This window comes from Amblyomma maculatum, chromosome 10 (genome assembly GCF_055883805.1).
Source record: "Amblyomma maculatum isolate TAMU_Amacu chromosome 10, ASM5588380v1, whole genome shotgun sequence".
Classification (NCBI taxonomy): domain Eukaryota; kingdom Metazoa; phylum Arthropoda; class Arachnida; order Ixodida; family Ixodidae; genus Amblyomma; species Amblyomma maculatum.
In genome coordinates, this window is record NC_139353.1 from 173,939,374 (window position 1) to 173,953,114 (window position 13,741).

The following is a 13,741-nucleotide window of genomic DNA, read 5'->3' on the forward strand; positions in this document are numbered from 1 at the left end:
CATGCCCGGTTTCAGTGATCATTGTGTTATTCACTTCAAAATAACTACGCTTACTACTAAAACAGTTAGCAGCAACAAGACAATTGCAGATTGTTCCAGTGGTGACTACATATCCATAAACAGCACTCTTCATAGATAACTGCATGTCTACCTTCTTCAAGGGAATCGTTGATCAAATTGGACCAGTACGTCCCAATGCGCCACATTTTGAAAACTTCTCGGTAACTGTAGCTCACCTGTGCCATGTAATGACTTTCAAATAAGGAGTGCTTCTTTCGCCTTTAAAAACAGGCAAACACTTCGGGATGTTAGTCTCTCAGAGACTGCGATGGGCCCTCTCAGAGACGACCAAGATGTGCGGACGTAGGAAAAACGACTAAGCTCAAGCCATTCTCTGTTGGTACCGCGTGTGTGTCACTGTCGGCGAACTGTTGCGACTACGTCAGAGTGTGTATCGCAACAATATTTTCATGCTTACCTCCCATGTGTGTATATGGCTTAATCTCTGAGTTAGTCAAAAGCTCCAAAGAATGTCCTTTAAATGGCAGGCGATATGGCTCAGAGGCAATATCCTGAACCAAAGGAAGCAGCAATGCACTGGTACAATGATGGATGAGTCGCTTAGATAACTTTATGTTGGCAATGAAATGTGCTTTTTGGAGATCTGCATAAGAACAACAGCTGTTGGGAGCTTCCAGTGTAATATGCACCAATCATTTACCCACTAAAACATTGGGTGTTCTTTATTGCAAGTGAGCTTTCTGGACATGCATTACAGCCAAAAAACTTAGTAAGACACACGCAGCGGTATGCCCTTTATGATCAAAGGATCAGTTTCATACTTCGGGCAACTGTCCTTCTCAGTTTTATATATTTGGTAAGCCTGCCTACCGCAATAAGACAGCATGATGTGCTTGCAGCACTTAAGTTGACTATTGACAGCCTTGTCTTGAACCCACATCGTGCACCCACCTATAAAACAAGAAAACGGGATGGCAATCAGTGCAAGAATTTGGGCTAATCTTTGGTACAGAGATGAACCTGTGAAAAGTAACATTTTAAAAAGTACTTTACTTGAATTAGTTGAGCAAGAACTTATTTCTTGCTAATTGTTAAAGCTTTGTATCAAATCTAGTAACACTTAGTGTTGTTGCAAAGAAGGGCATTATTTTAGCCAATTCCACATCTCAATTATAATAAGTGCGTTATGAAGCGCTGATGCTCTTTCTAAAGAGTCCATACTTGTACAAATGAATCTTTAGAAATCTGACACTGCACAAATGATGTTTAAGCATTCTCCCTAGGTTTCAAATCCCGCTATAGCATCATATTTGCATTGCCGGGATAAATCCTTTAAAATGAAAAATCGTTCTTCTAATTACAAGCCAGTTTAATTCCGATCACTATTTACTACCCAGATGCGGGGCATCTCGTTTTAATGCGGGAAATGGAGTTATTTGATGGGTGGAATTGATGACAGGAAGAACGCCAATATTCATAAACAAATTTGCTAAAAATTCCTAACTCAAAATCATAAAAGCCCATAGACCAAGGTTTCATGAGTCTTCATCGAAGCTTGTCATGTGCTCTGTGCTTCTGTGCTTTGTGAAAATATATATTCCGTGAGGCCACTAGGTATGTGTACTAGAAGCTTAATATTAAAATGAGGCAGTATTTGCCGTAGATAGAATAACAAGAAAAGAAAATTGAAGAATGCATGGAGGTTAGAATAGATCCTTGAAATAAAATGCTTAAACGCATGTAAATTCTTAAGAAACAAAGTAAGCATCCCCTCTCGAACGGTGCAGAATTCCTTAGTCATTGTAATAAAAGCAAGTAACATTGTTTCGATCCAAGTCATTACTACTCTCTCCACAAAAACCAAACCTGTTTTCAAGCGAAAGGGGTGAAACATTTTTGTGTGTATTTGCATACATAAATGCCACTTGTTTATTTGAGAAAAAGGGAAAATATTTGTGTAAAATGATAAATGAGCCTATTTATCGTAAAAAATGAATTTTAAGTGCAAATATGGTTAAAGAGTATAGACGCCAATTTTTGAAGAGTCGGAAGGAATACGATTGCTTTCCTCGTTATACAGAGATCCCCAAGTAATCACAACGTCTCATTTTGCCGCGAATATATTTTAATTTGATGTTAAATACACGCCAGGCAAAGAATTCATGTTTCAAAACCTATCGACAGTGATATCTTTCTGACGAAAACGTGTATATAGGTAAACAACATGACGTCATCAAAAAACTATGACATCGTGGAGTCAGCAGAGCATAGAGCAGTTACAACACGAGATAGCTCACCGCGTCTGCCTTGTATGTATCGAGTGGGCACCCGAGGGAAGGCTCTGGGCTTCTGCTCTCTTAACTCGATCACTTTCCCCACTGTCTTCGTTGCTGCATGTTACTACTTCACCTGGCGTCGATTTCGCGGTCGGCGTGTTTTTGAAGCTTAATGCTTGGGTATACTTTGTGCGTGCGCAAGAACACACCTATTGGAATCCGAAAAGGGGAAGCACAATTCAATACTTGTTTCATTAACGCCGCACTCGTGCAACTTGAACCTGGTGTAGATAAAGGCTGCCTGCTGTATTCCAGCACAAGTGCACAGCTTTCGGCAACTGCGCCGTCCGCTGCCGCACCGAGAGACGTGAACTGTGCCGCCGCTCCCCGCCTGCCCTAGATTCGCTGATTCTAGCTGACTTCACATCGAAGCGGCCAGCTCACGGAGCTTTGGAATGGGCTAACGCTGTAAAAGCGTTGGACTTTGGCACCATTTACTGAGAAGCCTACGGAATTAAAATGCATTCTTTATTCTCAAGGCACCTTCAGCAGCGGAGCTAGCAGACACCAGGCGAGTCGCACAGAGGACATTAAAAAAATGCTGTAATCACTCCACCAGGCTGTAATCGCTGTAATCACTCTACCAGCGCCTCAGTATTGTTCAAACAATCCTCCCAATTTATTCGCTATTTATGGTCCTTTGTCCGGAGTTGCTATGCACGCGAATAAATAGTGATCCGCGACAGATTACCGCTAGCGGAGGCTATCAGAGCCATGGCCGCGGCGCGCTTTGCAAACCCACATAGCCTTGACAGCGCCAGATGGCGCCCCATGCTAGAACGGTGTAAGCCTCCTCTATTTTTTAAAGGTAGCGACAGGTCTTGATCCATCCGCCCCTCCCCCCCATAGGCCGGTTGGCTGCACGTGACCTCTTCGCCGCCAAGCTCCGCCCAAAGGGTCCAGCGGTGCTTGGCTGCACCGCTGAAATGCACTGCGTGATATTGGCCGATTAGCAAAAAGTACTTTATACACCTCTATTGCATTTTTATGAGCTTACATGCAGTGCTTAATGCTTAAGCTAACTCAAGAAGTACATCTCTGAACTCAAATTTTGAAATGCTCGTGTGACATGCGGCTGCGTCGGGCTGCTGTGCTTTTTGCTGCCGGAACCGCACAGAAGACGCGAAAAAATCATTTTCCATTCCTCGCGGTGACGATAATTGTAACAGAAGGGAGCTATGGCCTCATGAAGTCGGGCGTAAGATTTTCATTGCCACAAAAAACACCCGACGATGCGAAGCGACTTCTGTCTGCTTAAAAAGCTGTTCGCTTGCCCGGGATCACCTTTGTTTGGGCATATGCTATTTCATCAGCAAAATATCAAGGACGCTATGACTATGTAGCCATTACTTGTACTGTGGATGTCTAGTGAAAACTCACTGCCGTTTCGGGCCCCCTTACTTTCCCTGAAAACATCAGAACTGCAGTATAGCGCATGGAATCAATGGTGTCAAAATAATCAGAATGAAAAGGCAATGCTTGATAATTCTTATTATGAAAATTTATTCCGAACAATTAATCAGTTAACTGATAAAAATGGAAAATGAAACATTGGAAAAAGAGGAGGGTGCAAATGTGTCAAAATGATCGAAATGGGAAGTAAATATTTGCCTATGCTAAATATCGGTGTATAAAAGTAAAAAAAAAACAATGTACAATAAAAAGTGTAAAACACCCGTGTGTGTGAAACGCTGCTGTTCTATTATTGTAACGGAGGAGTCACGCAGCATTGCACCTAATGCAAACAACTTCCGCTGAACGCGCACAGGGACTCGTCAAGTTTCAAGAGGCGGCATCAAAGCTTACTGGAGACATTATTGCCCGGCAGGCTATAAAGAAGGCAATATAAAGCAAATAAAGAATAAAGTGCGTTAACATTACCCGTCAGCTTTGTATCGCATCATACCCGAATTATTTTGTAGTTGTTGGAAGATATACATGCGTTGGTAATGCACAGCTGCAGAGAAACTGACGTTTTCTCCAAAATAAAGCTATTGAAATAGTTTGTAAATGAAATAAACTTGAGCCAAAAAAGTGTGTAAAACGGAGTATACCCGAACGGTTACAAACGCCATGACGCCCATATTGCATTAGAGCTCTATGCACGACGATGTTCCCAAAAGTTGCAGAACATTAGCAGTCTACTTATTTTTTTAGTAAGGAACCGAGCGAAATACGTTTACTGAAATATTGTTTCTACTTCAAGTTCGCTACTTATTTCAAAGCATAATTATTGAACAGTTTCCTAACCGCTGTACTGAGGCGAACGTTTCCGAAGAATGAGCTGGCACGTTTAACGCACGCGTTTTTTTTTGACGTTTATGGTGCACATGCATGTTTACGTTATTATTCCTGCCTTTTTAAGCTTTTTGAGCAGGATAGGAGATGAATTTGTTGAATTAATGAATTAAACAGTTTATGTGTGCACCGAGCACGGCTTCATGAGTACGCTGTATACACGAAAGACTGCGGCGCGTCGTCTGCTAGAGCTGCCCCATGGACCCCTCGAGAGGGCGCTCGTGTAGTTGTCGGCACCTTAAAAAAAAGGGAGGAGCCTTAGAACGGTGCAGTTAAAGTGACTTTAGAACGACGCCGCTCAGACCTGCCGCGTCGGGATCAATCAGCGCGTGAGCAGGCGTGAGTAGCCATGAGCAATGAGCATGAGCATCGTTAACACGATAGCAGGCCACGGTGGCTGACGTCGTCTGATCAGGCCATGAATTTTTTTTTGTTTACTGATAAAACATGTTTTTCGGAAGCTAGCCTGGGGCTCACAGCACCGTTAAATCGGGCTGAGAGAGCAGCATCTTCATATTATTCATGACCTTTTTTTCAGCATGTCTAACCAGCCGATATTTCCTGCGCGCCAACCGCAAGTTTTCGTGGCTGCTGTTGGTTCTTGCTTTTTCGCTTGAGCCGCTGGCGAGCGGGTCTAAATAAAAATGTTCTGCAATGTCAATAACATCCGCGCCTTCGGGCGAAACAACGCCGAATTCATCATGCAATGCTGAAATACTGCTCAACGACGATATTTTCTTGCACGTGCGATCGCAAGTAGATGAAAAACGCTAACCGTATGCGTCATTAGATTGTGTGTACGTGCCGCCAGTTTTGCCAGCAGGAGGCGCTCGTGTGGCGTGCTCGCATTTTTGACGTCATCGCGCGTTCGTGCTGGGAGAGCTCGAAAACGAAAACGAAATTATTTATATCAGGCGTTTTGGGGTTTTTTGGGTCGCAGTCCCTCTGTTTTGGAGCATCGTGGATTGTTTAAAACCACACTCCCGAAACAGAAAATGTGCGTGTGTCACCAGTTAATAATTATGAAGATTATTACTGATGCGCCTTTAATGGTGCACACACTTCAAGACACCTTTAGAGTGAGCGGGGGTAGCTGTTCCGGTCGCAAGGAGATGCCCTCGACTTGCGTAGCAAGCTCAGCCGGAATCCAACTACCTTGTAGTGACAGAAGGAGGTGGCCGTCTGGTGCCCAGCTTTCGCCGGTTCAAGTCAGAGTAAGGGTCGGAGTCAGAAGTAACAAACAAAACAAACTTCATACACAGTAAGAGACGATACCGAGGAATACACAAGAGCACTAAAATGTACAGACGAGAGGCTCACAGAAAACAAAGTTAAACATGCAACTTAAAAATTATTCAATAACACAGAGGCTTACATACACAAACATACACCAGAAGTCAAATAAACAAACACCAAATTGTTCACCAGGCACTGTTGCTGTCCGGCGCCTGGAGAATCACGATGTTGTCGCCATACAAGACGAGCGCCGCTCCCTCGAACGTCTGTGGGCTTGCCAGCAGCAGGTGATCCCCAGGAGTTTAGTTGTCGCACTTGCGAACACGCCGCAATCCCTGGCTGACTCACAAAAGCGCCGCGCCCTCATTAATTAGGGCGCACCGCGTCTGTCTGTTAAGACACGCCAAGGCTAGCGCGCACACACATTTAACTTCGCTTGTGGAAGCGTTCCCTTTTCCTCCCATCAACCCGCGCGTCATCTTTGGTCAGATGCTGTCGAACATTCTGGAATCGGCTGGCATCTTCCAGACTGATGAATGACCGTCATCGCTAGGTGATGAGAAAGAGGGTGATGCCGACGCGTACAAAAGTACGCGCTCTCTCGCGCGGGGGGGGGGGGGGAGGCATTTCTGGAATGTCGTCAAAATTTTGATGCGGCGCCGCGCGGGAGGGCTTCGCGCCACGCCGGCATAATAGAAATGTGCCGATTTCGTGACAACATGTCTATACTTCTTTAAGAAATGAGGCACATGAAATCTGCATTTAAAATTTAGCTCATTCTGCTAACTTATGCATACCTCTGCGCGTGTTTGTGTTGTGATGACGACGTGCCTCCTCCGGTTTGCGCGATGAAGAAGACATGATGTAAGCGTGGAGGTACTAGAAGAAGAACGGTCGGTCATCGGCAACTAATGCTTTCGCTCCACATTTGGTTCGGCAGCATTGAACACTTTTCATTTATATGCGGGCTAGCAGCTTACACTCTCGCGTCTTACTCTTAAAGGTTGAGCTTCAGTGTCCCCAATAATATAGCACCATACACAGATAAGGCGTGAGAGGGGAATAATGCAGCGGCAAAATAAGATCCCGCTGTTTCTATCGCAATGCAACTAGTTTACCCAGAGTTAAACCAGTACTAATTTTATTCCTCTCTCTGCGGCAATCTTATTTCAATAGAAGAATGGAATTGGTGGCTTCCTGTTGCAATTGGAGATTCATATGATGTGTCTATTTCGGATTGCTGCTTGGAACAGTGATATGTCTTTCGCTGAAATAAAATTTTTTCTTCGAAAACCCGCATTACTTTGCTCTAATCTCAGCTCCTGGTTCCTCTCATGAGCTCTGCTTCCATGTTTCTATTGTCTCTACGTAGTAGTCCAAGCAGCTGTGGATGACAGGAACTCAGCGTCTTCTGCTTGCCTACCTCCAAGGAGGCAAATCTCGATGCAGCATTCTCGCAGGGAAAACTTCTTCAGCGGTAGGCTTCATCGGAATAGTCGAAAAATCTTCCAATAGAGAAAGCACCTGCGCCTCCGGCACGCAGAGTCGTCAGCCTAGTCACAGTGGGCAGCTATCGCAGTGGCAATAATATCAGTGGCTGTCGACCGCAGAAGCGGCTACATCATATGACGGAATAACACAAACAAACGTCAAGAAGGAAGTGTAAAAAGAAAACATCGGGGGGCACCTGTTAATGACTTAATTTGCAAGTTTCAGTAGGGCCAGGAAAATGTTCAGGCAGCACAATGTACACAAATTAGAGCATATAATATCGGCGTAACTAGCCTTCCCGTTAACCGTTCACATTGCGTAATGAAAAACCCCAGATAGCACATGCGACCGGCCCGATACTAGAAATTGATTGGCGACGTCTGACCCACCAGTGGCCCGGCATTGTCAATGCGCTACCAATAATGGTAAAGCAATGTGATAACATTGACCACACTTGGACCAGTGATTTACATTTTCCCCCATAAATGGCATTCATGGGCTATCAATGTCCAATAATGTCCTTGCATATAGAATTGCTTGCCAACGCTGTATACACAATGATATATGATGGCGAATATTACCCAGCCATCAGCAATGTCTCGCCCATAATTCGCAAATCATGGCATACATTGGTAAATATTTTCCTGCCAGTATATATGGCTTGTCGATGTTGAATATACCTTGGCATTCTTTGGTCAATATCATCCCGCCAGTCTTAGTGGCTTGCCAACATTGTATGCGTCTTCCATTGCAGTGGCGGATATTGCCCAACTAGTGGTGGTCACTGGCCTACGTTGTACATAGCATGGCATGCATTGGTAAATACTGTCCAGCCAGTATTGACGGCTTCTTAACATGGATTATATCTTGGCATACATTGGTCAATATCCAACTGCCAATTGTGACGGCTTCCCAACATTGTGTATATCTGCTGATAAAACGGTCGATGATGGCATACAATGGTACATATTGTCCTGTCAGTGTAGCAGGCTTGTCGACATTTATATGTTGGCATATATTGGTTAATGTTAACCCACCTGTCTTAGTGGCTTCCCAACAATGTATACTTGTTGGTTCCAGCGGGCAATATCGCCCAATGACCTGTGGCGACTAGCCAGCATTGCACCTATCATGGCATACATTGGTGAATATTGACATGCCAATATCGATTGCTTGTCAGCATCGAATGTATCTTGGCATACATTGGTAAATATCCTCCCGCCAGTCGTCATGGCTTTTCAGCATTGTATATTTGCAATTACAGTGGTCGATGGTGCCTGAAGAAGTGTAACTGCTTGCCAAAATCCATACATCTTTACATCGATTAATCAACATTCTCTTGCCATCGCTGACGGCCTGCCAACTTGAAATATTTACTGACATATGATGGTCAATATTTTGCTACTAGTTGAGATAATTTGCGAATATTGTACTGGTAATGGGTTATAGTGGTATGGTGGTATTTTATTGGCAGCTGCGAGATCTTGTCAACATTACAAGCATCAGTGTATGCATTGATTGATATGATCCTGTTACTGTAGCTGGCTTATCTACATTGAATACATTTTGGCATACAGTGGTCGTGTGGCCGCGCCGGTTTTGCGGACTTTACAACAGTGATTATGACTGGGTTATAGTGGTCCATATTGACCACTGAGGTCTGACGGCTGGAAAAACATTCCACATATCATGACATGTGTTGGCTGGAATTGGCTTGCAGACATGAACGATCAATTCTTAACCTGTATATCCTGATATATTTTTAACGTCCCGAACAATTCTGTCGTGTCCTTCGCGATGGCTTTCAAGTATGTTTTATACATTGTCAACGATATAGTAGTAGAGAACATTTATTCAAAAAAATTGCTTAGGCTGTAAAAGCATGGTTTGTATAGGGTCCTCCCCATTGCTCCGGTGGCTCAACCCCTGCCGGCGTAAGGCTTCATTTTCTTGGCAAACCCATGACATGAGATAAAGGCAGAGATTCTTGAGCCAAAGCATTTATAAAGCCCCGAAATGAATGATTGGGTGGCACTACGCATGCAAGTAAGGCATGCTTCGTGCAATGTTGCCATCGAGTCTAACGCGTGGCTTAGGCTGTCTACGAAACGTAAAGAAATGCCTGACGGTTGCGCTGTTCTCAACTGTGAAGAAGTTTAGTACAGACGTGGGACGCGCAGCAGTTGCACACCCTACCATTCCTTCTATGCATCGTCAGCGTGATGCGTAAGGCCACTCATACGTCAAAAGTTTAAAAATACTTCGTCGCCCTCCTCGATCAAATCGCAACAAAACAGACGCATAATTTTTTTTAAGCTGACAACTGTCGCTGCCTATGTATAGAAACACAATACGGCGCAGTATACAAGCATACACACTTCTGCAATCTGCAGTAGGCCAGTTAAACGTAGCATCTTCAAAACGTTATATAGTGCAGGCTGTCAGCCAGGGTTAATTCGTAGAGATAATGTCTTACATCTGCATCCTGAAAACTTTTCTCCATCACTGGAAATAGACACATAAATGCTTTATTTATGTACTATTTCATTTTCTTGGTGAAAGAAGAGATCAAATGCTGGAAAACTGATGTCGAAGAGATTGTGCTAGTGAAGGCAAATTCTGCACCGTTTCGTCATGTACGCTAGCTGACTCCTCAACGAGGCGCCAGCACCAATTTGTAAGCACGGACGATGGGCTAGCCACAATATATTTTGTATTGTAATTTACATCAGCCATAAACTTGCGCTTGATTCCTATATGCCAGCGTGCTCTGCTTTGACTGCTTCAGCAAGCGACGAATGATGCACAAACCCTTTAGGCTGAATGCAACATAGCTCATAGTCAGAAGGTAGATCCGCCTAGATAAAAAATAAAGGCATTATTTTCTTTACGTTCTTTCTATATAGCTTTCTCAGATGATCTGGAATGAAGTGCATTTAAATTCGATGGCATTGCACGCTGCCCAACGTTTTACTACAAATTATGTACTTGTTGTGGCAGCTGTTTAACTAGTTCGGACAGAATATTTGCTGGTAAAGAAACAAAAGATAAAATATTAAAGAAGCTTGAAGCATAGCAACCTCACAATTGGGCACTGGAAATAAGTGTCTAGGATTTTTTTTTATTTTCCAGAAACAAAAAAAAAAACAACAGCATGAATGCGTGCTCATCACTGAAATATTTGTCATAAAATTATTGCTGACTGGTCATGCTGCTTTTCAAGGAAATTATTTTTGTCCAAAAACTGTATAATCGCTTGTATAACACTCATGACCTGCCTTCAAATATTTTTGCAATGTCGGCATAACATCACGCGTTTAGACTTGTTCCTATGCAGTATTCTGGGGAGATTCGCCATGTTATTATGTGAGTATTATCAAAACATTTGGCAACCAGACCCAAGTTATCTCAATTTAGAAATTACGTTTGTTCGTTCTAATAGCATAGAGAAAATGTATGTTCTTTCTAGCTGTGATAGGCAGGTGGCTATTTGAGACGCAGCCAACGCAGTGGCGCGAGCTTTCGCTGTGGTGGCTTACGCGTTTTTCGTTCCCACGCCTCAGCAGCGGGCAGTGAACGTCGGTGGAATTTCAACTTGCGATGTCATGTCAAACGATGCGGATAGCCCTGCCGCGCTCGCACGACTGGCGCCGCTTGCGCCGGAGCGCTCTCTCTCCGCTCTGCACCCTTCCCTCCAGCAGCGCAGCTGCGCGCCTCGCGTTGGCTTCTGCAGCTCCGCTCGCACTCGGAGAATAAACAGCGGAACACGACATGCCTCGTCCTGTCTCGCAGATCTTAGAACAGTCTGCAACTCAGTGTGAGTACCACTGACTCTTTATTTTAAAATATATGTCCGTGATGGAGTAGGTTTTGGGGAGCATTTGCGGCTTTATTTGCCTGCCTTGTTGCTACATTTCCCTGCACGAGTAGGCTCATGACCACTAAGACAGACCTTTGCGTACCAATTTCCTCTTGGGCGGCTTCCGTTGACGCTGCATGCAAGGCTGTGTTTTACGACAGGTGAGATATCAATTTTTTTATACAGTGCGGCGTATTAACTCGAAATAATCATTTTGTCAGTCTTGGCACCTGATAACTAAAATTATCCGAATGTGCTTATCTGCTGTTTATTTACGCCGAGAGTAAGAAAATCTTTTGCTTCAACTCTATCGCACCAAACAGAAAATGTGCATTCTTCATGAATTCCAATTTCAGCACACTGACTTTGACAAAATTAATTTTAGCAGTGGCAAATTTTACTGCTCATGAACAGTTTACCTACGCTGTACTAAAAAAAAATCGCATAATATTGTCTCTTATTTTCTTTTTCGCTTGCAGATGTTTGTACGAACGAAAGGATAGATGGTGACATGCAAGCTGCTCGAGCATACATCGGCAAAGGCAGCTGAAAGCTGCAGTCCTTATAACCAAGAGCAAAAGGTGCATGCTACAGATGCTGGCACCTGCAGACACCTGAAGCTTCCTTTATTGCCGTCTTCCTACAACCTGGGATCTGCCGACACCTTGTCAATGGACCCAACCAGAGGTTACGTCCTGGAAGTCTGAAATAATTCTGCCTATAGTTTTCTTTTCACTATGTACCACATGCGCACTAAATAAATATCCATGAAACATACAATTCTGGCTTTTTGTGTGAATGCATGTATCCTTTCAGGATGCTGTACATATATTGTTAGCTGCATGTAAAACAGCTGCACAAAAACAAACTCAAACCTAAGTTTCACGCATGATGGCCTTATCTGGCTCTGTGCCGTAACACATATCAAATAAAAAATGGTCACAAAAAACAACAATCAGCAGTAATGGGATTGCCTGGATGCCGAAAATTCAAAGCCAGTGGACAAGCTTGGGTGGGCGATGTTGGGCAGCCGATGAGCCTAGCAGGATAGCAGTTCTTAAAAGCCAGTGAGTAAGCTTGGTTGTAAGTATTGAATAGCCAGTGAGAGTGGCTGGATGTACGTTGTATAGAAGCCAGTGGGTATGTTTGGGTGGAAGATATTGGTTAGTCATTGAGTGCGGCTGCATGCCAATAAATAACCTAGTCTGTCATTTGTGGCCATTGTAGGAAAGCCAGTCTAGAAGACTGGATTAAATCTTGGTACGAGTAGCGCCGCGATAAAACGACATTATTGGTTCCAATATTGGCACCGGTTTCCCCCAATATTGGGCTGATGGCGGTCCATTGACGGCGTGCTACTTAGGAAAAACATTTATGTATTACAGGTCAGTCATGCTATAGTCATCTGACTTAATTTTTTGTAATCTTATCTTTCATTCAATGTAGATATAAATACAAAGTTTTCTCGACCAGCTGGGGTATTGTAAGGAGCATACGTTGAGACGCTCTTATCCCTACACATTAATAAAGCGCTTAAAGTACGCTTAAATTAACTTAACAAGTTTCACTGTCGATTTCGCTTGCTCTTCTGTGAGGCACTATTCTGCAAACTGTGTCGCGTACAGGCGCTATATTTTACACGTAGCGCGCAGGTTGGATTTGGGGTACCCGTCTTTCAACTAAAAAAGAGAAACACTTTGAGCATCATAGTGGTGGTTTACCAACGCAAAATAGATGCAGAACTGTGGGTCTGTTTTGCGCGGTTAAACCACCATTATGAAGCAACAGCACCTAGCCTGATCTGCAGTTCTACTTTGAACATGTTGTCGCCACCTTTTCATTAAAAGCAGATCAATTTAGTCATTTATGAGCATTTTTCCAGGTGTTCTGCGTGTTTGATCAAAAGATTTCTACCTTAGTCAAAATCCTCATGTACTGCCTGAACTCTCATGAAATATTTTGGATTTTCGCACGAAAGGAAAAGCATTATCGAAAAATATAGGAGCCTTAAGAAATCTAACCTTGCGAAATTTGTAATTTATATATATTGTTTTTCTGTTACCGTTATGAAAGCTGCCGCCGAATTTATACATCGTGTTAATGTTTCTTAAAAAGCATCAAAATAATTTTCAATATGATACCAATGATTGTATTTTCTTGACGAAATTCAAGTGCTATTGCTTTAAATATTTTTCATAAAGAGAACGGCCCGAAAAGGACGGGAGAAGGGAACAGAGGACGAGTGTGAACTAACTCGTTTATTGCACCAACACCTCCTTACTTCATCAACAAAGCGCATGGGAACGAACACACAAATCCAAATCACGAAATAATCGCGTCCTCCAAAGAATTTCTAGCTTATTGAGGTATAAGTAAACGGAAGCTTCGCTTACCTATTTACCAGGCTTTAATTTCGCGATTTCGAATACTTCAAGGACTTCCCGCTCTTTTCTTTCCCGCGCACATCCGATATTATTAGTCCGGCCGAAAAGTGGAGTTC

At 43.4% G+C, this 13,741-nt stretch overlaps 1 protein-coding gene across 1 annotated transcript in view; it reads right to left on the minus strand.

Moving 5' to 3' along the window:
* Positions 1-747: 747 nt before the first annotated feature.
* LOC146177962 (uncharacterized) overlaps positions 748-13,741 on the minus strand; it is a 53,409-nt gene continuing 40,415 nt past the window's right edge. The window contains exon 4 of the mRNA XM_084581841.1: positions 748-972. Coding sequence (XP_084437967.1) covers positions 788-972 — 185 coding nt within the window. The 3' untranslated portion in view covers positions 748-787. The remainder of the gene's footprint in view (positions 973-13,741) is intronic.